Source organism: Arvicanthis niloticus, chromosome 22 (genome assembly GCF_011762505.2).
Source record: "Arvicanthis niloticus isolate mArvNil1 chromosome 22, mArvNil1.pat.X, whole genome shotgun sequence".
Classification (NCBI taxonomy): domain Eukaryota; kingdom Metazoa; phylum Chordata; class Mammalia; order Rodentia; family Muridae; genus Arvicanthis; species Arvicanthis niloticus.
In genome coordinates, this window is record NC_133429.1 from 8,195,136 (window position 1) to 8,222,704 (window position 27,569).

A 27,569-nucleotide genomic window follows, 5' to 3' on the forward strand; every position below is an offset into this window, starting at 1 on the left:
CACACTGGATGATGGTCTATGCCATCTGGGTTTGTGTAAATAACACTCATGCTGTTGCAAAGCAATGACTTGCCTAGCAACATGATAAAAGGGGCTCTCTCACTAAGCAATATGATCATAGGCTGCTCTAGCATGACTCAGGCATAGGCCCTGTATCTGCTGGGCTCCTATGTAAAACTGCCACCTGATGCTTCAGCATCACCTGGAGCAGAGAGCCTGGCAGGCTGACGGGACACCTGGGGCTTCATAGTCCTCAAGCAGTATGAATAGGAAGCCAGATTCTGGAGGTTCTGAAAAACATTGTGTATAAACAGGCCATCAGAGTCATCCTGTCTTAGTCTCCTAAATGCTAAGATTACCAGCTTGTGTCACAACACCTTATACATGGCTTCTGGGCAGGCAAAGGTGTCACTGTCTGGTCTATGGCCTAAGTCCCTTCAAGTATATATACATATGAAAGAAAAACAAAGGAACAGCAAAAAATACACAGGTGCCATTCCATCCACTGATGGCGGTTCTGAAGCTGTCCTCCCACACTTCTCAGAGATGCAGTTAAGACCATCGCCAGGGCACTGCCAGTGTTGTGTGGTGGCTGAGTGCCTTATAAGTACCTATCATGTTTCTTCTGCATGAGTCCTTATCCAAACTTAGCTATTCATAAAAGGATACCAATCATTGCACATGGACTCAACTTCAGAACCTCATTTTAACTTTGATTAAATGTTCAAATATGGTTACATCTGAAATACTGGAGGTTAAGATTTTAACACAAATAGGGAAGACAGTTTAATCCATATAGACATTAGCTATGTATATAGAGAGATCGTGTTCTTTGGTGTACTTCCAGGAGATAAGTTGATGGATAATTTAAATTCGTGAAATTGATGGACTAAAAGCTGCTGGCATATTTGTTTCTCAGAAAACGGATAAAAGAGTAAGTACTTCTTGCACATTTATACCCAGGTCACCAGTTTAAAAGGACTGGTATAGACTATGACATTCTCTAATGGCACGCTCAGCACATATGCAAGAAATATAAGCAGCTCACCTTTTAAGGAACCACTAACCATAATCTTTAGCCCAGAAAAGCAATTATTCCTGTCTAATTTCCAAAGCTTAGGACTTCCAGGGTAATCATGTATCCAGTTTATCGTAGGATCTGTACTAACATGAAAAAAAAGGTAGGCTAGTGTAAAACAGTATTATTAGGAGGCATCCAGTAGGCATCTGGATATATCATCCCACAGGAAACCCCAGCCGAGAACTCTGAGCTGGATCCAAAGCATACATTCACCATATCTTGTCTAACAGTTTGCCTACTGACCCAACAGCAATAGTGAACATTTCCTGTAATAAAGCAGAAAAGTTTAAATCCTACCAAAGGGTGGCTGCTAATTTATCTCTTAAAATAATTTAAAATGTGCCACTTAAACCTGAAAGGTTGAAAAGCAGAAGTTACATCCTTAGACCAAGGATTTTCTGCCTCCCTCTTGTCTTACGGTTTGGGGTATTTAGCTTAATTATTGTGAGGAGCATCTCTGTGAGGGGCAATAAAATAATGTAATCCCGGATGTGCTCCTGAGAAAAGGGAGAAATTACCTTGAACACTAATGGTGATGAGAGAGGCTTCATGCCTTAGTATTATCACCCACAGCACTGGCCTTCAACTGTAGACCTGCGGAGACAGTGAAGCCCCACCTTGAGGGCGAGGGCTGGAGGAGAGGCTACAAAGCCCAGCAGCAGTGTGAGAACCATTACACAGGAACAATTAGGATATAATCTCAGAGCCAAAACTGAGAAATGCTTCCTTTTAACACTCAAGTCCTTCCTCCACAAGATCATGAGAAATTCCGTATTTTCATTAAAAATGATTTTAATTCTTCCTAGAGGAATACAGATTTGAATGAAACACATTCATTCTATAAATACATTAGCAGCAAAACCTTCCCAGCAGAGTCCTCTACTCAAGCCAAGGTTCTACCTTGGAGCAGGAAGGCGTGTTCCATCAATCCTGTCAAGTTCAGGATGTGTCTGCTTGACAGAAGCTGGGTTCGCCTGCTCACAGGGGTGTAATAATCCTTTGGTGTCTTCTACACTTGGCTGGTGAGGACCTTCAGCAGGAAGACAACTGGGAAGGCCTAACTGAAACCCACAATGCATTTGGAACTACCTGTTGCTTTCAGCTAGCAACATTTTAATGGTTTTCATAAAGTAAACCTACATTTAAAAAAAAATCATTCCCCTCCTTCCTCCTGTGGGTGGAAGAACCAATCTTGTCAGGTGAGCCCATGTGCACTTGTGACTGGAGACTACCCATCGGGCATTATCTGAACAATGTTAATGTTGTAGGTCCACTCTCAAAGACTGAAGGCTTTCCTGAAGACAGACATGACTAGACCACAAAGATGTGCACATACACATAACCAGGTGGCTAACCTTGGCTACCATCAAAGGTGGGTTTCTGAATCTTTTCCTCTCACAGCCACTGTCCTCTGAACCATGGCTGCTTCTTTCCCTGCCCTCTCAACCCCTGCTGAGACTGAGAAGCAGGATCTAAACTCCCAAGTGGCCAGAAGGTAGGCAGGCATTACTTTTTAATTAATTACAGTCATCCTAATACTTGCACAGCTGGGTTACAATTCTCTCTGAAATGCACACCTTACAACAGTGCATAATGTGTAGTTAGCAGCGGGATGGTTCAAGTCACGCTGGCTGGGGGGAAAACGGAACAATGTGAGATAAATCTGATCTGTTTGGACAAAAGGGCACTTTGACTCAAGCATAAATGCATCTCCCAAATTACATGTAAATAAAGAACAGATATCAAAAGCTGGCCTTTCATCACCACCCATTACTTAAGAATAGGACAGACGCATGCCTCGCTCGTCTCCCAGTCCATCATAAAGAATCCACTGGACATTCCTCTGTAAGTGCTTTAGCTATCCCCACTCAGTCTACTTTTAACAATGGGTTGATTTTATGTTTTCCCAATGTGTGTTCCACCCAAAGCAGACACTGTTCCTACTTATGCGTAGCCAGAGCCTCATCTGTTGAGTAAACAGCACTGCTCATCCTGCAGTCCTCTGTCCTCATGGAGTCTGCCAGGTCTTCCTCCTCTGAGTCATCCTCCTCTTCCTCCTGTGCCGGGGAACTGGAGGCGGGCTCCTTACAGGTCCTCAGGTGGCGGGTGAGGTGGTACTTGGTTAGATAAGCCTTTGTACATTTCTCACAGACATAGTCTCGTTTTCCTTCGTGAGAATTGAGATGCTTCTTCAAGTGGTTTGTTCTCAGGAACAGTTTATCACACTTCGGACACTTGATCTGGCGTTCTCTAAGAGAAACACAAGAGTGACATTTGATTGGAGTGTAAACAACAATCAAGCCACATAAGTTCCTGAATTCCAGGCCTTTATAGGATCTTGTAGAACCAGGCTGCTTTTGCCTTCTGAGTACTATGCAAACAGGAACATCCAGTGTAGCTTGCTTTCACTGAAAATGAAGCCTGTGCTATTCACTCAAGGTGCCCAAGTACCTGTAGTTTGTTCCCTTCCATTAATATGAAGTATTTACAGTCTGCAGCTGGTTTCCCTTATTCTTCATAGATATTCTGGTGGCTTTCAGTTTTATATTTTCATAAGCAAGAGTATCTACATCTCTATGTATACACTGTATACATACACACACGTTTACATTGATAGATGGATAGGCAGACAGACAGGTAGATGGATAGGGGGATATACACAGGAGAAATATACACTTGAATCAAAAGATGTGCCCACCTTCAAGGTCAAAAAAGATGAAAGCTCTGCTGTCTGATACACACTAAGCAAGCACAGAACTACAACCCTTGTGCCTAAACAAATCATAAAACTCTGTGCTCACCTCTGGGGGACTAAACTGGAAACTAACCAATAGGCCACGCTGCAGAAAGTTTAAAGACATATATACCCTGATAAAAAGAGCTACATGGAAACATGGCAGCGAGCACCAACGACATAAAAAGCTGTTAGTTCCTGGACTGGTTAGAGCCTGGGGACGTACGTCAGTGCTAGAGTACTTGCCCTGCATGTGCAAGATCCTGGTTTCAAGTAATAGCACATACCTTCACCCCCCCCCCCCCCAACTCCCAAAAGGAAGTATTAAACCAATGTTTAAACCTTTGCAGAGGACAGGTGTCTGAAAGGACAGAGGCTAATAGAAGCTCAACCAGAACAAAACTTCCCCCCCAAAATCATCTTGACTGTGTGGTGTTCAGGAAGAAATGACATCCCTGTCTGCTGGAGACATTTTGAAAATCAGTATGTCCCACGGAGCATATTCAGTCTCATGGGGACCTTTTGAAAAACAGCAAGACTTGCAGGGGCTCAGGGCTCAAGAGTACGGATTATTCTTGCAGAGGACCTGGTTTCAGTTCCCAGTACCCACCTTGAATGTCTCACAACTGCCTGTCAGCTTGAGGAAATCTGAGGCCCTCCCTCTTCTGACCTCACCATCCTTACTCATATGTGCACAAATACACAGAGTTTAAGTCTTAAAAAAGAATAATGAGGGCAAATTTAGCTGGGGAGGTACACTTCTATAACCCCACCTCAAGACAGTGGGGGAAGGAAGAGAAAAGGTTAGGCTGGGGCTCTGGTCCCAGGCAATTACATTAGAATCCCTAAGGTGGGAGGGACCCTGTCATCAGTTGTTAACATCCCACCGTGTTTGTAACAGGCAGTGTTAGGACTGAGTCTCTCCCTACCATCTCCCACAGCCCCAAATTCCTATTTTGAAGCCCTAACTCCAGGGTGAGGTGGGGATTTTGGAACTGGGTTTAGACATAGTGGAGAATATGGAGCCTAGAAGTGTGTCTTAAAATAAGAGGAAGAAGCTCTTAGCGACAGGGAGATCTCTAAGGTCTGCCCTGCGCAGAACAGGACAACGCAGACTTCAACCTTTCCCCAAGCTTCTGAATAAAATGTTTCAACAACATTGCTGGTGTCTGTGTGTGTCACTATTGCCGACACGCTGCCTTTGAGCTCCCGTACACCTTCTCGTGGTGTGTGTGTGTGTGTGGGGGGGTGTCTTTAAGCTGCGGTGCCATAACACATTGCTGGTGCATAACTGGGGCTGCCTGCCCTTCATAGGCGGCCCTTTTAACCGCTAGCTACAGGCTCAGACAAAAAATAAAATAAAAATAAGGAAGAAACTGAAGTTCCTGTTCTCACTTACCTCCCTCTCACCACCTACCCTCCAACTAGGAGGCTGGGGCTTAGCAAACTGTGCTATTTCCTCACAGCTCTGGAGGCCAGGGCAGGGAACTGGCTCATTCTGCCAAGGGCCACACTTGGAGTGTAATCCTGGCTACCTCCTCCCACTGGGCTGCTGCTGTTAACAGCACTAAGGACAGCACTTACATGACCCTAGAGATGATCTCACCTTTCCTACTGAACAATTTCTACTTGATAATCAGAATTTCACACTATCAATGAAACTAATGAAGTCTTTGTTGTAAAAAGATCCTTTATAGGGCCAGCAAGGTTTAGCAAATAAGACATTTGCCTGAGGCCTGACAACTTGAGTTAAATTCTCAAGACCCACATGGAGGAAAGGGGGCTTCCATAAGTTGTCTTCTGACCTCCATATGAGTACCATGTTATGTATGTATACATCATACAAACAAGCACATACAAATAAATACGTTTTTTAAAAGCCTCTTTGGGGTGGCATAGCAAATACAGTAGCGCCTACCTGTGACCCCAGCTAATCAGGAGGTCGAGATCAGTCTAGGCTAAGCAAAACTCTCTAAGCAAAAAAGGCAAAGAAAAAAAAAAAGTCCTTATGAGAACTATACTAGATCCTGAGTCCTCAGTTGAAATCAAAGAGATCTTTCGAGTTCACAATGTTTACAGTGAACTCCTGTCTTCCAACACTTGCTCCAAGCTGAGGATAAGACACACACACTATCTACTGCATCTGCCTACTACCAGTATGACTGATACAAGAGACCAGTTCTTACACCCAAATCCAGTAAAACATTCCTAGGCAATGTCCTGCCTGGCATCCCCCGACCCCTGTGACCCTTGAATTACTCTCTGTCCATCTGAAACAGAAAAGGTATGTCACCAAACAATGACCCCTTTTCCTTAAAGTCCACAAATGCCTGCACAACTACATATATACAACTAATATTGGTAAACTAAACTCCTAAAAACTGCTTAGTTGTTTTTCTATTAACCACAATCTCAACACACACACCCTTAGCCAGAACTGCCCCGAGAGCCAAAACTGTCCACAGCACACCATTGTTCTGAGAACGAAATTTAATTTCCCTGGAAGACCTTGAACAGGGACTCAGCTCAACAGAGCACCTGCCTAGCACTGAGAGCCTGTGCTGGATCCTCAGCACGGCACAAACAGTACATGCCTGTGACCACAGCACTAATACTATCTTATTAGGTCATCCCTAACTACGTGCAAGTTCAAGGCCAGTCAGGGATACATGAGATCGTATCCTAAAAAAGAGACTGTTTATGATGTAGGGTCTGCCACTCACCACTTTCTAAAAGTAAGTACTGTATTTTCTGACAGAGAAACACATTAGATAATCTCTGCTTCTGTGTTTCTGTCTATGGTATTTTCACACCCTTGCTGCTATCTAAAATATCTTTCTAACTCCTTATCCTTCTCTATTTTCTTAATTCTGACTGATCTTAAGATTAAGCTCAAACTACTATGGAGTGTGACTGATCCGCAAGGCTGGCTTGTGTGCCCCTTCAGTAATGCAGATCGGAGCCCTGGCCTTAGGCCAGGTAATTGCTGTATTATTTAGCTGTATTGCCAACCCTTTATTTATAAGATTTTGTTTTGTTTGGTTTGTGGTTTTTTGTTTTATTTTGTTTTTAAAGCCAGGGATTCTTTGTATGGAATAGCCTTGGCTGTCCTGGAAACTGGCTCTGTAGACCAGACTGGCCTTGAACCTACAGAGATCTCTGCCTCCCAAGTGATGGAATTACAGGCTTGCACCACCATCTTCCAGCCTTCAGGATTTGTTTTTATTTTATGTGTACAATGTTTTGCCTGTGTGAAAGTCTGTGCACCACTTGCCTGCCAGCCGGGTGTCTAAAGAGGCATGCTGGAACCCCTCCATGTGGGTGCTTAGAATCAAACACACGTTTTCTGAGAATAGTCAGTGCTCTTAACCACTGAGCCACCTCTCCAGCACCCCCTATTTCTGTTTTGACTATCCTCTAACTCACAATCTGTCTGATTCGGTCTCCTGAGTGGAGGAGACTACAGGAGTATACTGCTAGGTCAGGCTCAAGTACTGCTTTTGTATGGTCTTCAGCACCCAGTGCAACTCAGCATGGTAACTACTGACTTATTTGTTTCACTTTCCAAACTTGGAGCTCTTTGAAGATAGGGACAGTGTCTTTATCTCTATCCCTAGCACAACACAGCACCAAGCATCAAAGAGGTGGTTTAAAAACTTAATGTTTTAAAAACATGGATAAAAATGAATACAAAGAACATATAAAAATAAGAACAGAAACAGAGACGTTTCTGTTCCACAGTATGGCCTAAGGACTGGCACAAGACATGCAGGAAAAGCTTCGGAAAGCTACCGAGTGTCCTGGAGATGGCCCACACTGTGCACGGCTGCGATGGGTGCACTCTGAGAGGAACAGACCTTGAGACTTCGTCCCAGGCTTGCTTCTCATTGCAGATGCGCCTTTCCTGCCACTATTACACAGCCTAGTAATTCCTGGGCATCAGCCCACCTATTGGGCAAATTTCCTATAGATCAATATAAAGATGTACATTCATATAATAATGCTGTTTAGATGAATTAATGACTTTATAGAACTCCTGATTTGATTCAAATAATTTCAGAAAGAAAGCTTAAGGAGATGGTTTGCCAAAAAGATATAATAAAGTTAGAATCAAGAATAGAACATGGGCTGGTGAGATGGCTCAGAGGTTAAGAGCACTGACTGCTCTTCTGGAGGTCATGAGTTCAAATCCCAGCAACTTCATGGTGGCTCACAACCATCCATAATGAGATCCAATGCCCTCTTATGGGTGTCTGAAGACAGCTATAATGTACTTACATATAATAAATGAATGGAAGCCTATAGGCCAGAGTGAGTGGGGCTGGAGCAAGAGGGAGAAGGGAAGGGATAAGGAGGGGAGAATAGAACATGCCCCTGCCTCATAGAATAGTAAGTAAAGGCTACATATTAAGGAATACAATGAGCTTTCATAAATTGCACTAAGAAGAAAAGTAGTCTTGGGACAAATTATAGTCAAGAAAAAAACATTCATTCTAGGTCAAGTCAAAGGATAAGGTTACACTTATCCTTTAAGTAAGATAAAACAAGGCCATATGAAACTTAATGAATTTTTTTTTTTTTTTTTTTTTTGGTTTTCCGAGACAGGCCTTCTCTGTGTAGCCCTGGCTGTCCTGGAACTCACTCTGTAGACCAGGCTGGCCTCGAACTCAGAAATCCACCTGCCTCTGCCTCCCAAGTGCTGGGATTAAAGGCGTGCGCCACCACCGCCCGGCTTGAACTTATGAACTTACAGAACCAAATACCACTTTGAACTTACTAGCAACATCCTTCTGTAACTCCTTTTTGCACAACATTTTATCTGAGGTAATTTTATAAAGAACTTTTGTCTAAGAAGCTATAAAAAGGCTGAGAGAAAAAATAAGGTGTGACTGTTGGGACTCTGCTCCACCCATCAAACGTGTTTATGTGTATATATGCGTATCTCTGTCTGTAGGTGTGTACATATGTACTTATATACATATATGTGTATGTATATAAGTATGCATATGCACTTGTAAAATTGATGAAATTGACAGACAGGTCCAGCCGAGAGTGAGTGAGTGAGTGAGTGAGTGAGTGAGTGAGTGAGTGAGCGTGCACGCACACATGACTTTCTCTTTATCCCCTTTCTTTCTCTCTGGCTCAGAAAGAGTTAATGAGCTCCAACTGGCCAGTGAGAAGCCCCTGAGTTAAAAAGTACAAGTAATTAAGTTTTTTTCTAATCTCCTGCTGCTGTTAGCAGAAGTCAATTGCCAGAAGCCATCAGTTCTGGCCCCCTTAACAATAATAGAAATTTAATAGCCAAAGGACATCAGCCACTAGTCTGTCTACTCTGTGGCCCACCTCAGTACCTGGTGTCAGGTACTCTGACAAGGACTGCTTGGTTTACCTGGACCCTAGCCTTTAATGGGAGAAGCAGATGCACAGGCAGCACCTCAAGTTCAGGGATGTACACGCAATGGGTCACCTCCGACAAGCAGCATCCTCACTGCAGGATACTTACTGTGTGTGGATGAGCACATGCTGCTTGAGGTCCTGTCTCCGCATGAACAGCTTGTCACAGTAATCACACTTGAGATTCTTCTCACCCGTGTGGATGACCATGTGAGACTCCAGGTGAGCCTTCTGCGTGAAAGACTTGTCACACAAAGTACACCTATAATTCTTCTGACCTGTAAATTATTCCAGGACATCACACTGAGAATAAAATAACTACAGATTCTCTGACAAGGAGGTACGCTTGGAGAAACTGTCCAAAAACAGACTCAAGCGGGACTGACTCCTTACGCTGTCTAAAAACAGTCTAAGCCACTCCATTTATGACCTAACCTAAAGCTAGCAAAGCAGTAAGACCTCTCATCTAAAAGTGCATGTGTTTGCAGCTGCCACATATACAAACTGTGAGGGAAAAAATTATGGTATCAGTGCCTACCTAATTTAAAAGAACTTGGGATTGCAGTGTAACAGTGTAAAGTACTTGTCTAGAATACGTAAAGCCCTGGATTCAATTTCCTGCACCATATTAGCCAAGTATGGTGGTGCATGCTTCAGACCCAACACCTGGGAAGTTGACATCGAAGGGTCAGAAGTTCAAGGTCATTCTCAGCAAGCATGAGGCTAACTAACCTGGGGTAATGAGACTCACTTCAAAAGAGAGAGATAACTCACAAACTATTAGCACCTATCTACAGGTCTATAGGCCTTTCCATTTGAAGTTTTCCATCGAAGAACTTGTATTTAAAAAAAAAAAACAAAAGAACAAAACAAAACAAAAAACAAAAAACAAAAAAACAAAAAAACAAAAAAAAACACAGTATGATCTCACAAAGCAGAACTGAAATCAAATCCTTCCAAGTATATTTTAAGAAAATTCTAGGATGCCGGGCGTGGTGGCGGACACATTTAATCCCAGCACTTGGGAGGCAGAGGCAGGCGGATTTCTGAGTTCGAGGCCAGCCTGGTCTACAGAGTGAGTTCCAGGACAGCCAGGACTACACAGAGAAACCCTGTCTCAAAAAAACAAACAAACAAACAAACAAAAAAAAAAAAAAAAAGAAAATTCTAGGACAAGGGCTAGTAAATTGGGGGGGGGAAGGGGAGGAGCAGGTGGGGAGAGGAGGGAGTGAGGGAGGGAGGGAGGGAGGGAGGAAGGGAGGGAGGGAGGAAGGGAGGGAGGGAGGAAGGAAGGAAGGAAGGAAGGAAGGAAAACTATAGTGGGCATTTAGCTTCTGCAGGACACCTGGTCTCTCCTCCAACTACCCAGTCTTAAAACAACAGGCTGAAAATAAAACTTCCTTTTAGTGATCTGTAGAACAAATGATTCAATCAGGAAAGTTAAGGCCTCACTGGTTATTCTGGAGTATGTAGGGGGTAAGGAGAGAGCTGAGAGGCTGAAGAGATGGCTAATGGGAAAAGTACTGGCTATCTGGCGACTCTTACAGAGGGCCTGGGTTTAAGAAAGCTCAGCACCTATGGCAGCTCACAACCATCTTTAACTCAAATTCTAGGGATAAATGCGCTCTTCTGGTCCCCACAAGCACTGCATACAAGTGGTACACATACAGGCAAAATATTCACACACATGAAATACAAATAAATCTCTTTTTTTAGAGATGGTTTACATGGAGTTTAGAAACTAGTAGCTCTAATATAAAAACTGGCTCCTTTAAGCTGCACGGTAGGATTCCTTAAAAAGACAACACTTTGGTGACTGGAAGTAACACCCTTGGGAACCTCAGGTTCCCACCTCCCAAGGCCTGCAGTCCACTGACATCCCATAGTTACCTGCATACATTCTATGATATATTATAACTTCAGTAATTTCTTTCTGCCAAGACTTTATGGCTGCAAATTCTAAGTACTATAAAAACTCCATGCCAATGGTTCAATACAGCTTACCTGTATGGATTTTGAGGTGTGTCCGTAGGTTGCTTGGGTCACTAAAAGCCTTGCTACAAAAATCACACTTGTGGGGCTTCATACCCATATGACCCATAAAGTGAACGTGGAGTTTGGAAGGAGAGATAAAGGCCTGGGGGCACATTGAACACTTCCACTTCCTTTCCTTGCTGTGGCCTGGCCCATGGCTGCTGCTGTGGCCCTGGCTAGGGAGATGGTTATGGATGTGGCTGGTCAGATGAGCTTTGAACTCTGAATAGGAACTGCACTCCTTGCCACAGTTACAGAGGTGCACATCTGGGTGTTCGGGAACACCTTTAAAAAATTAAATCAATATCTCCTGTTACTTTAATTTCAAAATTATTCTTGACAATAATAACTGACAACCACAATTTCCCCTTCTACCAAAATGTCTAAATCACTCACTACCTGTCAAATTAAGATTTCTTGTTCACTGCCACATTCCTATCATTTAAAATAGTGCACCAGGGCACACAAGAAGCACTTGGTAAACACAGAATTGATACAGTCTTTTTTTCCTGGAGAAACCATTTACTTTTTGTAGTGCACACAAACTCTGAAGCAGACCTATAAGTGTGACACAGTAGAAAGAGAAGACAACACATTAAATCAAACAGAAGGGGCTGTGCTAACTTTTCAAGAAAACAGTTTCAGGGATTTACCAGCCTGATTCAAAAGTCCTAACAAAAGCTTGTTTATTTGAAACAGCAACATCAACCTAGTGACGAAGTGCCAATTTCTGTCACCTCGAGCTGCCACTATAGAATCATTATCAAATTCTCTTCCTGGTCACTGATGGAACTGCACTAGATCCGTGATACAAGTCTCCCAGACTTACCTATCTGCTGGGCATAATTCCGGCTGTAATAGAAAAGCAGCTCATTCTCAGGAGGGATGTCTTGTGAGGTACAGAAATAGATTTTCCCATCATGGGGATAGGCCACCAAATTCTGTTCTTCACGGTTCCTACATAACCACAGTCAGTAGATCAAGTATAAGAGAAAGAGTCTCATTATGTTGTTCAGGCTGGTTGCAAACATCTGGTCTCAATTAATTTTCCTGCTTCAGCCTTCTAAATAGACTGTAAGTATACATCACACTTGGCTAAGGACACTTTTTCTTCAGTGCTGTGGTTCAAACTAACACTGTGAACATTCTAGTCCAGCAACCCTATCAATAGTAGCAAGGCATGGGCAACTCACACCTGTAATCCCAGCACGTGAGAGGCAGACACAGGACTGACTACAGGAGCACTGCTCCAAGTTCCAGGTCAGGCTGAAGTACATAATGAGATCCTATCTCAAAACAAACAAAAGCTAAATTAAAACGAAGCATGACTGCTTGTTTTGAGACTGGGTCCTAATCTGTGTTCAGGCTGACCTAGGGCCTGCTATGTAACACACAACAGCCCAGAACTTGCAGAGATTCCTGCCTCATGCTCCCAAGTACTGGTCACTGGTTATTTTAGGGAGTCACAATATCCATGAAGTCTTAAAAATTCTTTATGACAAATATACATGAAGACAGAAAGCTAACAAAAGTAGTTAACTCCAGTAATAACCTGAGAAAGACTACTGGTGATATGAAGAGGCATTTACTTGTAAACTCATGGGAAACTGTATCATTCCTTATTGCCCAGAAGCCAAATAAAATGTTTTTAAAAAGACATATTCTGCTTCCCAGTCACCACCAGTCAGCTGTCACGAGACTGGAAATGCTGAAAGGCCTAGGCTTAAGGATGTCAAGGTACTAGTGGCAACTTGTATTCATCAGCCTTCCATAGATTATGCCAAGTTTCCTACTGAACAACCACCTGAATGGTAGGGATACCATTACTAAAGCAGCCTTACCTGGCTTTGCGCACAAACATCATCCAATTACACTCATTTTCATCAGTTGTAATGATGCAGAATTCGAGGACACCATTGTGGTATATCTGCCAACAGAAGGCAAGCACATGTAATGTGATCTGACCACCTTTCATTTACTCATCTAGTAAGTGCTAGCTAGGGCCCTCGACACGGTTATCTCAACACCCTTCCCGTTTCCAGAAATACAGGAAGAGTTAGAGGTCTTCAGGTGCTGCTCCGTGCACAGAATGACTTCACTCTTGAGTACCTTTGGCTAAAAAGATAAACTATAGTCTATTTATCTATCCATCTTCATCAAAACGACCAGGTAGGTACAGTGGGGATGATTGTCTCCTAAAGGCAGGGAGCCACCTCCCCCCATTTTCCCAGTCAGACATTAAAATTAAAGTTCCCTATGATACACCACCTCACCATTTCAATTCTACACCTGTCTTTAAGATTCTATATAAATGTTGGGCGGTGGTGGCGCACGCCTTTAATCCCAGCACTTGGGAGGCAGAGGCAGGTGGATTTTTGAGTTCCAGGCCAGCCTGGTCTACAGAGTGAGTTCCAGGACAGCCAGGGCTACACAGAGAAACCCTGTCTCGAAAAAATTCTATATAAATATGTTACTGATACAGATATTGATGTCAAAACCTTATATTCCCATTAGAACTAGAGAAATAATTGTAGTTAATTCTAAAACTGTTTCCTAAGCCAAATATTTTAGTTAACTAAAAATAACTTTTATTTTGTAAACAAAGTTCACAGCCTCAGCAGCCATGAGGTGGTTAAGAGCACTAACCACTCTTGCAGAGAGAGGCTCTGGTTCACTTCCCAGCTCCCACATGGAAGTTCACAACTGTCTGTAGCTCTAGTTCCAGGGGCTCTGACACCCTCTTGTGGCCTCCATAGGCACTGCACACAAGTGCTACACATACATTTGGGCAAAATACCCAAACATATAAGATAAAGATAAATGTTTTTAAAGAGATCAGAATCACTGCATTGATCCATAAAATTAAAACTGCATCAATTGATCCCCTATTTGTTCAACAGCTGGTACACTGCTGTAAAACGTTTATACTAGAAATAAGAGAAGATGTAATACAAAATAACAAACAGGTCAATGCATTCTCAGTGCTGGCTTGTTTGACTTGTCATGCTTTAAACAATGAAAACTGCCCAGAAATATCAAGCAGTGTTGGCATGGCATGGCACAGCCCAGCATCTGGGAAGCTGAAGAGGGGGACTCAGAGTGTGACATCAGCTTGGGATACAAAAATTAGCAGCAACAGCTAAAAGTCAGAGAAGTTCCTTCAACACCAACCTTCCAGACATGGTTAACTGCCTTGTCTGTCCACTCTGCTACTTCCATGGAGTGACTCTGCTGACCAATTAGAGGCCCGAAGCAAGTCCGCACAGGAATGGTTTCTGCAGTCCATACTCCTATCAATGGAAGGGCACCAGCTACACAATGATATAAACCTACTGAGACAGGCGCTTCACCCAAAGAATCTCATGCTCACCAAAGCTAACATTCATTGTTGATGTGTCAACAATGCTGAGACAGCTAAGATGCGTAGGTCCTAGCCTAAAGTAACAGACAAAAGAAGCCAACAAGATGGCTCAGTGTCACTTGTCATGAAACCTTGATGACCTGAGCTCCACCCACAGAACTCCATTTCTGAAAAAGTGTTCTCTAACCTTCATCTCTCTCTCTCCTTTTCCCTCTCCCTCTCTCACACACATACATACATACACACACACACACAAAATAATAAAATTAAATCGAAATGCAGAAGCAAAATCAGATTCCTGTTGTATACAAACAAAACCTACATGCTTCCAAATACATTATTTTAGAAGAAGCAAGAGACCAGAAAACATTTTATCAAAAATTAGCAATTTATATAAAAACAAATCAAGCTTCTAAAAGTTCTTATACTTAATATAATGCATGACTATTATCTAAGCTATTTAGTGCTTTCAAGATTCATGCCCAAGCTGTAGCTGAAAATAATAAACCTAATGCATTTTCAAAGGACTGGCACAGTAGTTCAGAAGCTGTTAAATTCAGATATGGGTAAGTAAGCCCTGATAATCACGACTCCTTCCTGAGAAATGCTACAACAGTATATTTTTTAAAAGTCTGCTTATCTTCTATGTACCACCTGATTATCAGAGGTAAATTTCCCACGTTTTATTAGAACGAGTTTGAAGGAGCATGGTGACTTGGTAGTTGATGGATGTCTGAGAACAGAGGCTGTCAAAGAGTCGGGCCAGGATTTGTGCTTCTAGTCAATTCTGATCTCAGCAGAGGATTCCCACCTAAGCTTTCATAAGATTTACTGTTGTCTCCATCAGAAGTCAACCATTCCCTAACATTTATGTTTATAATCTGAAGCACTGAATTCTAGATCAACTTTCACTTAATTAGTCACTAATTACACACACACACACACACACACACACACACACACACTTTCACAGCTCTGTCCCATAAAGGAGTTGATGGGATTTTGTGGTTTCTTCAATATTCTTACCAACATCTGCTCCCACAATGGACTGGCGGAGAACAAGCTGCTTCGGGAGGGATAGTCTTGCTCTGCTCTCTATTGGGGTATCAGGAACAAATGTCACTGGTCCATGATCAGGGCAATCTGAGGGGTAGGCTCGGTCACAAAGAGTGCACCCTGTAAGTAGCACATGTCAAAGACAAATGGGTGTAGTTCACATAAGCTAAGTTACCACTTGGTATCAAATGCTAATTACTAAATGCAACCAGTAAGAAGGATCTTAATTATGGTTATTATTAATTGGAGACTTTAAAGACTAACACAGAGGACTCCTCACTGACTGGCTTCTGCACTTCTGGCCTTCTTGTTCACTGTCTTCAGAAGTTCTTTTGTACCCTTTGCTGACAGCTCCATCCCACTGCCATGGCCCTGACTGTTACCTTCTGATACCCCCTCCCTGAGCTCCATTAGCTATCTCTACTGAGCACCTTCACACTCAATCAATGTCTAAAGTAGACTCCTCCCTCCTTCCTCCCAGAAGCTACCACTCTACTCTCCCCCCAGCTGTCTGTCAGCATGAAGTTTACGTAGCACCTCATTCAGGAACGTGAGCGTTCTCCTCAGCACCAGCCCTTTAGCCCACCTACAAGCTCTAATGACTAATGCTCCACAGATGTTCTGCTTTCTTCGTCTTAGTCACTTCCACTGTACGGAGATAATCACCTTTCACTTTAATTTCAGCATTATCTCCCTGCAATAGTTGCCTCTAACAAATCTAACAGCTCACAATACAGTAGAACCCCATGCCATTGCTCACGCTTAAAAGCCTCACTCATCTTAAAAGCCCTGTGTGTCCTGTTCCTGCCTGTCTCTCCAGGTGACAGTTCCCTCAGACTGCAGCCACCTGAACCATTCTGACTCTTTTCATCCTAGGCACTTAGGGGTGCCAGTGGCTGTCTTCCTGTCAACTGCCTACCATCTTGCGGGACTTCAGGCCTATGCTAACACTTATGCTGCCCTCTGTGGCTGATATGCCTTGAGCCTTCCACAGCCCAGTAAGTTGTGCCTCAAGCGCCTTAAGCACCATGAGCGCAACTCATGGTCAGCCGTTACTGTTGTTCTGCACTACAGCTGCCCGTGTCTGTCCATGTGTCCTACGGGATACAGGTTCCTCCTGTATGTCCTGTTTTGGTAGCCTGCCCTGTCCTCTCCATCTGGCAAAGCACAGCACATAGTGAGCATATCAAAGTTCCCTGCATGAATTAAGGACACAGTGAAACCAACAAATCAATCATTTTACATGGTTTTTGTTGCTTCCTAATAAAAAAGAACTTTTATATGCCCAACCACGGTAATGTATACACTCTAAGAAAAATCACTGCATATCAACCTGCATTCTCCCAGTTATAAAAGTGGTCCAGCAACTCTTTTCTTCTGGCATATGCTGAAAGAGCACAATGTATATCACCAAGATTATCTTTGTTAAGCTTTATGCCTGATGCTCTATTTGGGAAAACACCTTGACTATAGGGAAAATATAGACATGACTATACTGCTTACTCCAGGGCGTCACTGTAAGAATGACTGAATTCTACCTTATTATATGACTTGAGCAAATGGCACCAGATTAATAAAAGGACAGTACGAGGACAAAGAAAACTCTAAAATGAAATTCCTTTCTACACTCCATTAACCAGTATCAGACTATGGCAAACACTAATCAGGACAATGGTATCTTAAGACCAGCACTTGGGATCCGGAGAGATGGCTCAGTAATTAAGAGTACTTGCTACTCTTGCAGAGGACCCAGGTCTGATTCCCAGAACCCATACATTGGCTCACCATCTGTAACTGCAGTCCCAGGGAATCCAACACTGCCCTAGCTTCTGCAGGCATTAGGCATGCATGTGATACATGTACATGCATGCAGGCAAAACCCTCAACACATACAATTTTAAAACACAAAAGAAGTATTTCCAGAAGAGAACAGTGAAGCACACTCACAAATTGTAAACAAGGTTGCCATGTTTTCCTTGTTTGAATTGGAGTCTTCCATTTGCAATGAAGATGGTACAAAAGACAAGCTGTCTGAGGACACATCTACATGACCTGTCCCCATGGCAACCTCCTGCGTGATGGAAGAGACAGTCACAGGCTCTAGGCTAAGGCCAACTTCATGGAGAGAAACAGACTCTAGGGAGGCCAGGTTGTGTGAGGTAGAGAGTGCCACGCTTACAGAGTTGGTGCTCATGGCTACGGTGTGGATGGAGTCACTGAGGGTACTGTCAGACATCCCACTGACCCGGTTTGCAATGTGGTCTGTCTCCATGACCACAGGAAGCTCCAGACCATTCCCATGAATAGGTATGACACCACCATGTCCTACAGTGTCTGCTGTAAGGTTGTTGCTCACAGAATCCACAGACAGAGGCTCATGACTTCTGGAGCCATTTGGGATTTGGGAATGCTCTCCTGTAACACCGTCCATTGTAAGCTCCTCTGCCATTCCATCTGTGGAGATTGGGCTGGTAACCCTAGAAACATTCTCCATAGTGATTGTTGTGTCCAACGCTACTTCATGGCCATCATTAGGATGAAGACTTTGGGCACCATGTGTGTTTACAGAGCGAGAGTCTATTGAAACAATGCCTAGCTCTAACCCAACATTTCCATTGGCCTGATAGGGATCCAGTGCTGAAGGGTTGTTGGTGACAGATAATGCTGTATTTCCATCAACATTTATAGAGTTGGGGTGGATATACTGAGGAGGTGGTCTGTCAGCTAAATAAGATAAAATGCCTGAGAAAAGAAGAGATAACATAGATATTTAGCACATTGTTAAACATAAAAAACTTTCAAATGTTAGGAATCCTTTTCCTTACTAACTCAGCTAAGTTAAATAACCTACTACTTCTTTTATCACTGACTAGACACGTAGCACATATACCATTCTGAGTTCCTCTGTGGACCTCAAACCTTAACACATGAAGCTGATCTGAAGCCAATTAAAAACAACTTACCTGCAACTGACCTCTAAGAACTATGTGATTGCAATTCTTTGGTCCTAAGATGCTAAAATTTGCTCTATAAAAAATATGTAAATAAACAATGAAATTATTTAAAAACTTCTGTTATAAAACTATCAAAACACATTAAACTATTAAAAACAAGCATATTTTACAGAAACGTTTTTGGGGGAACAGGAGCAGGTTGGAATCGGACCCAGGGCCTCAAAAAAAGTCTTACTACAGAACTACATCTCCAATCCAAAGCAGTGCTTCCAAGGATGTGGGATGTCACCTGCAGTCTTGCTAATGGGAGAGTATATACTAAAACACGGTACACTTATGAAACTCAAAAATGACCATACTGTCTTACATAAACACCATTTACAACAACCTTCCCTAAATGCCTGCGTGTGCTTTGTAAATATACACAAAGACGCCCCTAATAACATCAGCTACAGTGACAATAAAGTCTGGAAAAATCAAGCTGGTCACTGATGTAATAAACCATTAAATGTCCGATCAGTAGATTTTTTTTTTTGAGACAGACAAAGGCTAGTCTGAATTCCTGGTTTCCTTGTTTCAGCCTCCCAAATGTTAGAATTACAGGGGTACGCTATTTAAAACTACCATTATAAGTGCCAGGCTTGGTGGCAAACCCCTTTAATCCCAGCATTTGGCAGAGGCAAGTCTCTGTGAGATCAAAGCCAGCCTGGTCTAAATAGTGAGTCCTTAGGCCAGCCAGAACAGCATAGCCTTTCAAAAAAGGACATGAAGTAGGTTATGAAAAATCATCTAGTGGCAGGGGAAAAAACTAAGACAACTGCAGAGAAATCACAGACTTAATCATGAAAAACTGTTAACAACCAATGCTCCAAAAAAAAAAAAAAAAAAAAAAAAAAAAAAGTATACCAGAAGGACAGATGTGGCTTCCCTTTCTCCCTGTTTGCTAAATTTTCTAAGAAGAGTGTATATAAAACATTTATAACAGAATAAAAGTCAATAAACTCTAAGACAGATAAGTAGCTGTTAAAGTACAGAACTAAAAACACTGAACCAAAATTCAGTGATCATAGTTCACTTCATAAAAGACTATTAACACTGTACCACAGAGAACTGAAGACGGCTCAGCAGGTAATGCATTGCCACGTGAGCCAAAGGATCTGAGTCTGGATCCCGACACCCACATGTAAAGCCCATGCTGTCCATGGTGGCCCACCTATAACCCCACAGATCACTGACACGAGCTGGAAGTTACACTAGCTACTGAGTCAGCAATTTCTGAGGTCAATATGTAAGATGGAAAATACCTGAGAAAGACAACTGACATCAACCTCTAGGCTCTATATGCACACACATCAAGAGATATATGCACTGGGCAGTGGTGGTACATGCCTTTAATCCCAGCACTTGGGAGGCAGAGGCAGGCGGATTTCTGAGTTCCAGGACAGCCAGGGCTACACAGAGAAACCCTGTCTCAAAAAAAAAAAAAAAAAAAAAAAAAAATATGTGCACTCACACACATGCATGCACACTACACACATATACAGATGTAAAGAAAAAACAGTAACACAAACCAGGCATGGTAGTGGACATCTATAATCCTGACACTGAGGAGGCAGAGCCAGAGAGAACTCAAATTTTGAAGCTAGCCTTGTCTTAATAGCAGATTCCAGGGCTACAAATAAGACCCTGTCCCAAACCACCACCACCACTACCATCAACAAAAACCCTTCATGCCTGTAATCCAGCACTTTAAAGGTGGAAAGCAAGAAGATCGGAGGCAAGGTCATTCTCATATATAGGCAGTTAGCTGCCCAGTCTCAAATTAAAGCACTATAACGCTCAGTGGTAAAATGTCTTTCTAGTGTGAATGAGAAGGCCCTAGGGTTCAATCCCCACCACTTCAAAAACATTAAAACAATTACAAAACTAAAACTGCACTAACAAGATTCGAATTGCTTCTTTAATACTGAACTGTATGCATATTCTAAGCAAAGCACACAAAAAACAAACCGAGGGATTGCTATCCAAAAATGAGAGAAAAAGTTGTTAACTCTAATCTCCAAACACTGAAGTCAAAAGTTGGTTCTACTACCCCACCCCACCACCACCACCATAAGTAACTATAAAACTTACCAGGTAGAATGGTTCTGAAGTAACTGCTTTCTAGGTGAGGGTAAGGTGGTGGAGGTAGGGTATAGTTTCTTTCAGGTAACCCACACATTACTCCTCGATCTCCGATGCCCATGGGGAGCATGAGGGACAAGGCAGAAGGCAGAGAGCTCAGGGAGGGACCCAGGTTTGGAATTGCCACTGGAAGTCCTTTAAAAAAAAAATTCTTAATTAAAAGATTGGTACCTAAAAACCAGTGACAAACCTCTTAGAACTTAAAGAAACAAAACCAAAATCTCACCCTAGTAGCACTTTATAACCCAAGATACTACTGGGCAATATCTATAACATAAGCATATAAACAGTCCAAGGCCCCAAATTACTTCTCAGAAAGGGTCTACTTAGCTCAGGTTGACCTATGATCTTCTAGAATGCTGGGATTACACATATGCATGAAGAAACCTGGCCCTCATCTCAAATTAGATCAGTGTGTATTGTGTGCACATCAGGGTTTTTTTTTAAGTGCTAAACTGATCCTCCAGTTGTGTTTCTCCTAAATATCCAAACAACTAATGATCTAGTTTAAATAACAGCTAAGAGGAAAAAAAAATAACACTAAAAACAAAAACAACAAAACGGGTCCAGAGAGATGGCTCAGTGGTTAAGAGAATGCGCTGCTCCACCAGAGGACCATCGTTCAAGTGCCAACAACCTCATCAGTCTAACTCCAGCTCCAGGACAAGTCTGCAAGGCACCTGCCGTCATGTGCACATATTTATAAGTAAATAAAATTAAAAAAAGAATCTTTAAAATAAATAAATATCAAAAACAAAACCTATCCACAGGTATGGTCTCCGGCAGTGATAGCTTTTTGTAAAGCTTTATTTTATTTTACTATTTTTATGACTATACATTTCATTTTTAAAACTCTCAAATTCTTGGCATGGTTGGTGTATTACTGTAATCCCAGAACCAGAGACTGAGGCAGAAGGATTTTGAATCTGAGCCTAGGCAACATAGTGAAATGCTGTCTAAAAGTGTAACAACAAAACCCAGATACGTTTGTACTTGGAATCCATCCAGATTGAAGTTAAATGTAGAACTATATGTGTATATTTTCAGCCCTTTCTCTGCATGCTGTACTTCACAATAAAAAGAAGTCTGACCACCTCAGATTACATTTGTGAGTTGCTTATATGACTTTCCCTGTGCCTAACCATCAAATAAATACCTACCAACTTACTCAGTGCTGATCTGCAGATTTTGGCCAGAGGGAGTATTTTTTAATACAAACTGTTTCCTCTTAATAAGACCGTCTCCTAAAAGGAATAACTAAGAGATAAACAGATAGGTAACAATCTTCAAAGACCATTTCAAGGCGAAGGCTGGCCTTCAACTGATCTTCCTGCCTATACTGTAAACAATGAAATTACAGCATATTCCACTGTGCTCTTGGGGAGGGGGGGTTATGGGGCTGGCTGAGCAGCTAAGAGCATCTGCTACACTTACAGGAGAACCCAAGTTCAGAGTCTTAGCACCCACATGATAGCTCACAATCATCTGCAACTTGGGTTCCAAGGCAACTGACTCCCTATTCTGGCTTCTGTGGGTACCAGGCACACAGGTATACAAAAGTAATCCTAGACCTGCTTCAGATTATCATTGTGTAAAGAGGCATCATGTTTTCAACAAGAATCAGATAAAACGCGTGCATACATCACATAAATAAACTTCAATTTTTTAAAAAATTTCTTTTGTTGACTGACACTTTAAGAGATGCTAATTTCAATTAATATGACTTGATTTCTGCATTTTATTAATTCAGAATATAATTTTCTATGACGAACTAAACATCTTTTCCATATTATTTAAAATAGTAAGCATAAAGTCCAATACAACATTACAATGCTACATATCCCTAACAACCAACAGCTTACTCATTTCTCATTTCAATAGGAAAAGAAAAAAATCAGACAATAAAAGGGTTTTCAGAACCAGGTGTGATGGTACATGCCTGTAATCCCGGCACTTGAGAAGTGGAACCAAAAGGATCAGGAACTCAAGGCCACCATGGTTACATTAAGATTGGGGCCAACCCAGGGTATGTAAGACCAGTTCTCAAACAAAAACAAATCTCCCAAAAAAAAAAAAAAAAAAAAAAAAAACAAACAAAAAAAAAAACAACAAAAAAAAAAGGGAGTTAGTGTACTAAGACATGGGACAGGGAAAAATAAGCTTTCCCTCCTGTGTTTCTGAGGATGCTCAGCTCATAGGAAGTTCCACATAAGACCTTTATCCCTGGCACTACTTTCCCACAGAGCTGGGCCTTGTACATTTCTATAGATGCTCGGTGTCCAATCTAAGAGACAAACCCAATTTCAAATGCTTTGGAACTTACAGAGGAAAGCTAACTGATCTACTAATTAAGGACATGATGTCAAAGTGTCAACCAGATGAGTGTGAGACACCCCAGATAAAAAGCCAAGTCAGTTTCAGCTCTGGATGAAAGAGACTAACTCATCAGAGACTATGAGAAAAAAAGCTGCTACTCTATCCAGTAGGATGCTGCAACCTACAAAATACTTTGCAGAGGCTGCTCACTCGCTTCTCTGCACACCCAAACACACCCAGAGCTGAAACAACACTGAAGAGCAGCAGCTCCCCTCACACTCACCTGGGGCAGGGATGGCACTGTGAGAGGGAGAGGCTGCCAAACCCAGGTGACTTCCTGAGACTGGCAGGGCATTGCTCACAGAGGATGAAGACAGCTGCTCCATCCCCACTGGGCTCAAGTTCATGTCATTCATCCTACAAAAGAGCATAGACAACCATTGAGCCCACATGTTAAAAGAGCCAAGAATCCAGGGATGGGGAAATAGGACCTGAGCAACTGTTCTTTATATACGTATGACCATAATGCCTCTGAAACCACAACAAGGAACTGTGATTTAAAGTTAATGAATGCATGTCTATGTTGTATACCATACACAGGAGTGAACTCAATCTGCCTTGTTCCAAAACCTACAATGGCAACCAAACACAAGTCTTCATTCTGTAGCAGGTGGCTAATTCTATTTCTGTTGTTAAGCAAATCTCATTGTAATTACAATCTCCATTTGGCTTACCAGCTCAAACCAGTAGTTTTTAGACATTTTCTTTAAAGTGCTGGAATAGTTTTACTAGCCCTTTTTTCATATAGTGAGTTAAAATTAAGCCTGAGACTGATTCAGATGGCATAACCAAGCCACAGTCTAAGAATCAGTATTTTCTTAAAATCTGTAAGCATACCTTAGTAAAAGATAATCTTAATACCCTCACATGCTGAGGTTCATCATGCAAGCTTTGCTACAACTCTACTCAAACAATTTTGGATTTTCACATTAATTCTGCAAAGTATAGTAGAGGAGGATTTAAGTGTCAAAGATGTAACATATGCCCCAAATCATGAAGTAGTTCAATAAAGGGAAGAAAGGGCATCAGCCATCCTGCAAAGAACTATCAGAGACGATCCAATACATTAGTCTCTATTAATACACAGACCATTTCCAGAAGGCTGGAGAGTCCAAAGAGCTGTCTTTTCTGGACTGTGCACCTGCAATGTCACTAACCGCATGGTAAAGAGTAACACTGATCTGAAAAGGCATTATTGGAGGCTACTCCTCAAAGGCAGCAGTTTTAGCTAGGTGTGGGGTGTGGCAGCACAGAACTAGGGAGACTGAGTCAAGAGGGCTGCCAGAAGTTCCAAGATTACCATGGACTGCATGATCTTGCCTCAAAAGAAAATACACATAGCTAGAAAGATGGCGCATGGGTTAAGAGCCCTCGCTGTTTTCCACAGGATGTAAGTTCAGTCCCCAGTAACCATATTCAGTTCCCAGGAGTCATCAGGTGGCTTCAGAAACCTCCTGCACTCCAGCTCCAGATGGGTTCCACACCCTCCTATGGCCTCAGAGGGCACCTGCACACACTGCATAGGCACAGACACAAACACATAATCAAAAATAAACATTTTAAATATATGCATATGTACTAGTGTCTAGAATTTAGAGCCCATCATCTTATCCTTTACTGACGCTGCCTTCTTAAAGGAGCTCTTCAGTGACCTCCCATCCCTACTCCACACTTACTGCAGCCTCTTCTCTCTGTGAGCCTAGGGCACCTAAGAAACAATGGACAAGTAATTTACTCCTGCCTCTCCTAAACCTCACGCTTTGAGGTTGTGTGATGGTAAATCTGCTCTGTCAACCACAGTGGACTCAGAATCACACAGGCACACACTTCTGGGTGTGTCTAGAGGGTGATTCCACCCACGTTCAGTGAGGTAGGATCCTGTATTAGGTAAAGTGAAGAAGCATGCCCACCCCCAGATGTCTCTACAATGTGCCTGCCTCCCCCACCATGATGGACTGTAAGTCAAAGTAAATGGTCTTCCCTTAGGTTGCTTCTTGTCATGGATTTTGCCATAACAACCGCAGCCTTAGCTAATCCACTTTATCTTCTTTTTTAAAATAACATACATGTATATGTGTTAAAAGGGCTGTGGATGTATATGGTTGTCAAGAGGTAGTTCTCAACTTCCATGTTGTTGAGGCAGGGTCTCTCTTGTTGCTGTGACCTGGCAGCTCCTGTGATCTCCTGTATCTGACTCCCATCTCCCAGAGGACTGCTAGAATTACAGATGCACACCACTGCATACAGCTTTTTATGTGAGTTCCAAGAACTGAACTGGAATTGTCAGCCTCCCTACACAACTGCTTTTATTCACTGGGCCGTCTTCCCAGACTTGGACTGGTACCTTAGTCCCATTTTAATGATAAGAAAGCCTAGACTTTGAGGTTATAAAAAACAAAACCCTAAAATCACATAACTAGTCAGAAGTACAGCTGAGTTTTGAACTCAGACCTAATTTAAGATCCAATCTCTTAGCCTAGTAACAAATTACAAACAAAATTGTTTTTGCTTTTTTTTTAGAGTCCTATTTACATTAGAACCTGGTTGAACTGTGGGGTATAAAGTCCTACATAGACCTGTTTCTGGAATGACACTCTATCTATAAGGTAATCATAAAACTAGCTTTTGGACATCAACTAGAGTCCAAAAAAAGTTAAAGCCATGCCCACTCGTCACTCAGAAAGATAGCTAGAACCACATGGCAAATGAGGTATACCATCTGAAGGATCCAAGATCAACAAAAGTCATTTCTCACAGAAGAATGGAAACTCCTTGTAGCCTATAAAAGCCACTGCTACTTTAACTAGCAAAGTCTCTAGACTCCAGCTAGTTTAAAACAGACTTCTCTAAATTTTTCCACCTGCAACCATACCTAAAACACAACCACCACCAGAACCACAAGGCCTACAACACAACAGACTACAATAACTTATTAGAGCAAAGTCAAGTGTGTGGCTTCACCTCCCATTCTGAAAGCTTCTGAATGTCTGCCTATATAATGTCAGAATCATCATCATCCGTATTAAATCCTGGACCTTCTCAAACCAGTTCAAACAAGACTTTTAACAGAGGCTCAGCAGATTTTTGTTTTGATATGACTCCCCAAAACCTGATGACCTCAACAGCCATAAACCAAAGGTAACAAGTACCCAAAGACAGAAGACACCAGGAAGAAACACAGTGATTCCCAAAGGACCTTCCCATTCAGCAAGGCAATTCCATTCTGCCGATCTCGCATAGTCCTGAGACGGTCTAAGTAAGGATACTTACTGAGTTCTGTCTTGTCACTGCCACCTTCTGCAAATCATTCTTAACTGTCTTTACGTTTCTAACTGACCTACGTAGTCATTTGTTGGTTGCAGACCTCACATTATTTTCTCGAAATGACATTTAAGAAACTAACAGAAATACAGCCACTTTGCAAAATGCATCGACCAGCTCCAATAATTTCAGTCAATACTTTTTCTCTTCCCCACTCACAGACAGCCTTTTAAAAGCTTCGGGGGGAGCAAAAAACAGCCAAATACTACTCTGCCTTTGGTTTGTTTCTGTGCTGTGCTGTGTGTGCTAGCATAATACCTTCTAATTCACGAAAGTTGCACAATTTAAAAACTTCATCTCCGCACTCCACCATCTCAGGCTACAGTAACCCGAAGGTCAATAATACTATGACAACAGTTCAAATTAAAATAGCTTAAAGTAACTCAAAAGAAAAGAGGTGCCAAGCAGCTAACATTGTATAGCTACTCGGAACAATCCCGCCAGGAATCAACTAGTACTATGGACATCTCCATTGGGTTCAAGCTCAAATTCATTTACAAGTCACACGTGTGTCCCGGAAGGCACCCAAACAAAGACCCCGTCTCCGGCGGTGTCCGCCCCGCTCCCTGGGCCCGCCCCACCTGCCCTCACCTGCCCGTCCAGTGCAGGGGGCCGGCGTCTGATAGGTGCGCGCTGGGCCGGTGTCACGTGCTACCACACCCCGCCGGTGGCCGCGCCTCCCCGCACTGCCGGACGGCTACGAGGGCGGGCGGCTGCGCTCCGTGCCGAGGGCCCGGCATGCTGGGCGGCGCCCGGGGCTGTTTTCCCAGAAGCGCTGGCAGCCGGACTGACAGACCTGGAAGAAGAGAAGAGCGATCAGCCGTGGCCTTAACCTGCCCGGGCCACTCTAGCCCGCCCGGCCGCGTCGCCCACCTGAGGCCCGCGCTGGGAAGCACTGGCCCAGCTGCCTGGCTCTTCATCGGGCCAAACGTCGGCCCGGCCGCTCTTGCCTCCCCGGACCCCGCGCCCAGTTTACAGCGCCCCTAACATTTCCCGCCCGGTCAGGCCTGCCGCCGTCTCAGGGCCGCACCCTCGGGGGCGCGTTTCCGGCTTCTCGACCACTCGGGGTCCGTT

General features: G+C 42.8%; 1 protein-coding gene and 1 non-coding gene across 3 annotated transcripts; one reads left to right on the top strand and one right to left on the bottom strand.

Annotated features, from left to right (window-relative positions):
• Positions 1–1,855: 1,855 nt before the first annotated feature.
• On the bottom strand, positions 1,856–27,569 carry Prdm4 (PR/SET domain 4). Of its 2 annotated transcripts, XM_076919810.1 has the most exons (12): positions 27,369–27,569; positions 27,087–27,291; positions 23,398–23,531; positions 20,748–20,933; positions 17,608–18,402; positions 15,631–15,780; positions 14,415–14,533; positions 13,085–13,170; positions 12,073–12,200; positions 11,214–11,528; positions 9,319–9,487; positions 1,856–3,331 (listed from the first exon to the last, which is right to left on the bottom strand). In XM_076919810.1, the coding sequence occupies exons 3-12, from the start codon at positions 23,528–23,530 to the stop codon at positions 3,022–3,024; spliced, it is 2,391 nt and encodes a 796-aa protein (XP_076775925.1). In that variant the 5' UTR covers position 23,531; positions 27,087–27,291; positions 27,369–27,569; the 3' UTR covers positions 1,856–3,021. The 2 variants fall into 2 exon arrangements, with proteins under 2 accessions (XP_076775925.1, XP_076775924.1); XM_076919809.1 differs by lacking the exon at positions 27,369–27,569 and having other exon boundaries at positions 2,870–3,331; positions 14,415–14,554; positions 27,087–27,224.
• On the top strand, positions 5,008–5,157 carry LOC143436505 (small nucleolar RNA SNORA76). Its single transcript, XR_013106475.1, has one exon. It is a non-coding gene; the product is annotated as a small nucleolar RNA SNORA76 (small nucleolar RNA).

What these genes read in the sequence shown, in the direction of transcription:
- Prdm4 (XM_076919809.1), bottom strand. Translation starts at nt 23,530, where the DNA reads ATGAATGACATGAACTTGAGCCCAGTGGGGATGGAGCAGCTGTCTTCA. An exon ending in CATTGTGGGAGCAGATGTTG is followed by an intron (nt 14,555 to 15,630) that starts GTAAGAATATTG and finishes ATCATTGTGTAG; the next exon opens with CTGGTGCCCTTCCATTGATA. An exon ending in ACACCTCAAAATCCATACAG is followed by an intron (nt 9,488 to 11,213) that starts GTAAGCTGTATT and finishes AATAATTTACAG; the next exon opens with GTCAGAAGAATTATAGGTGT.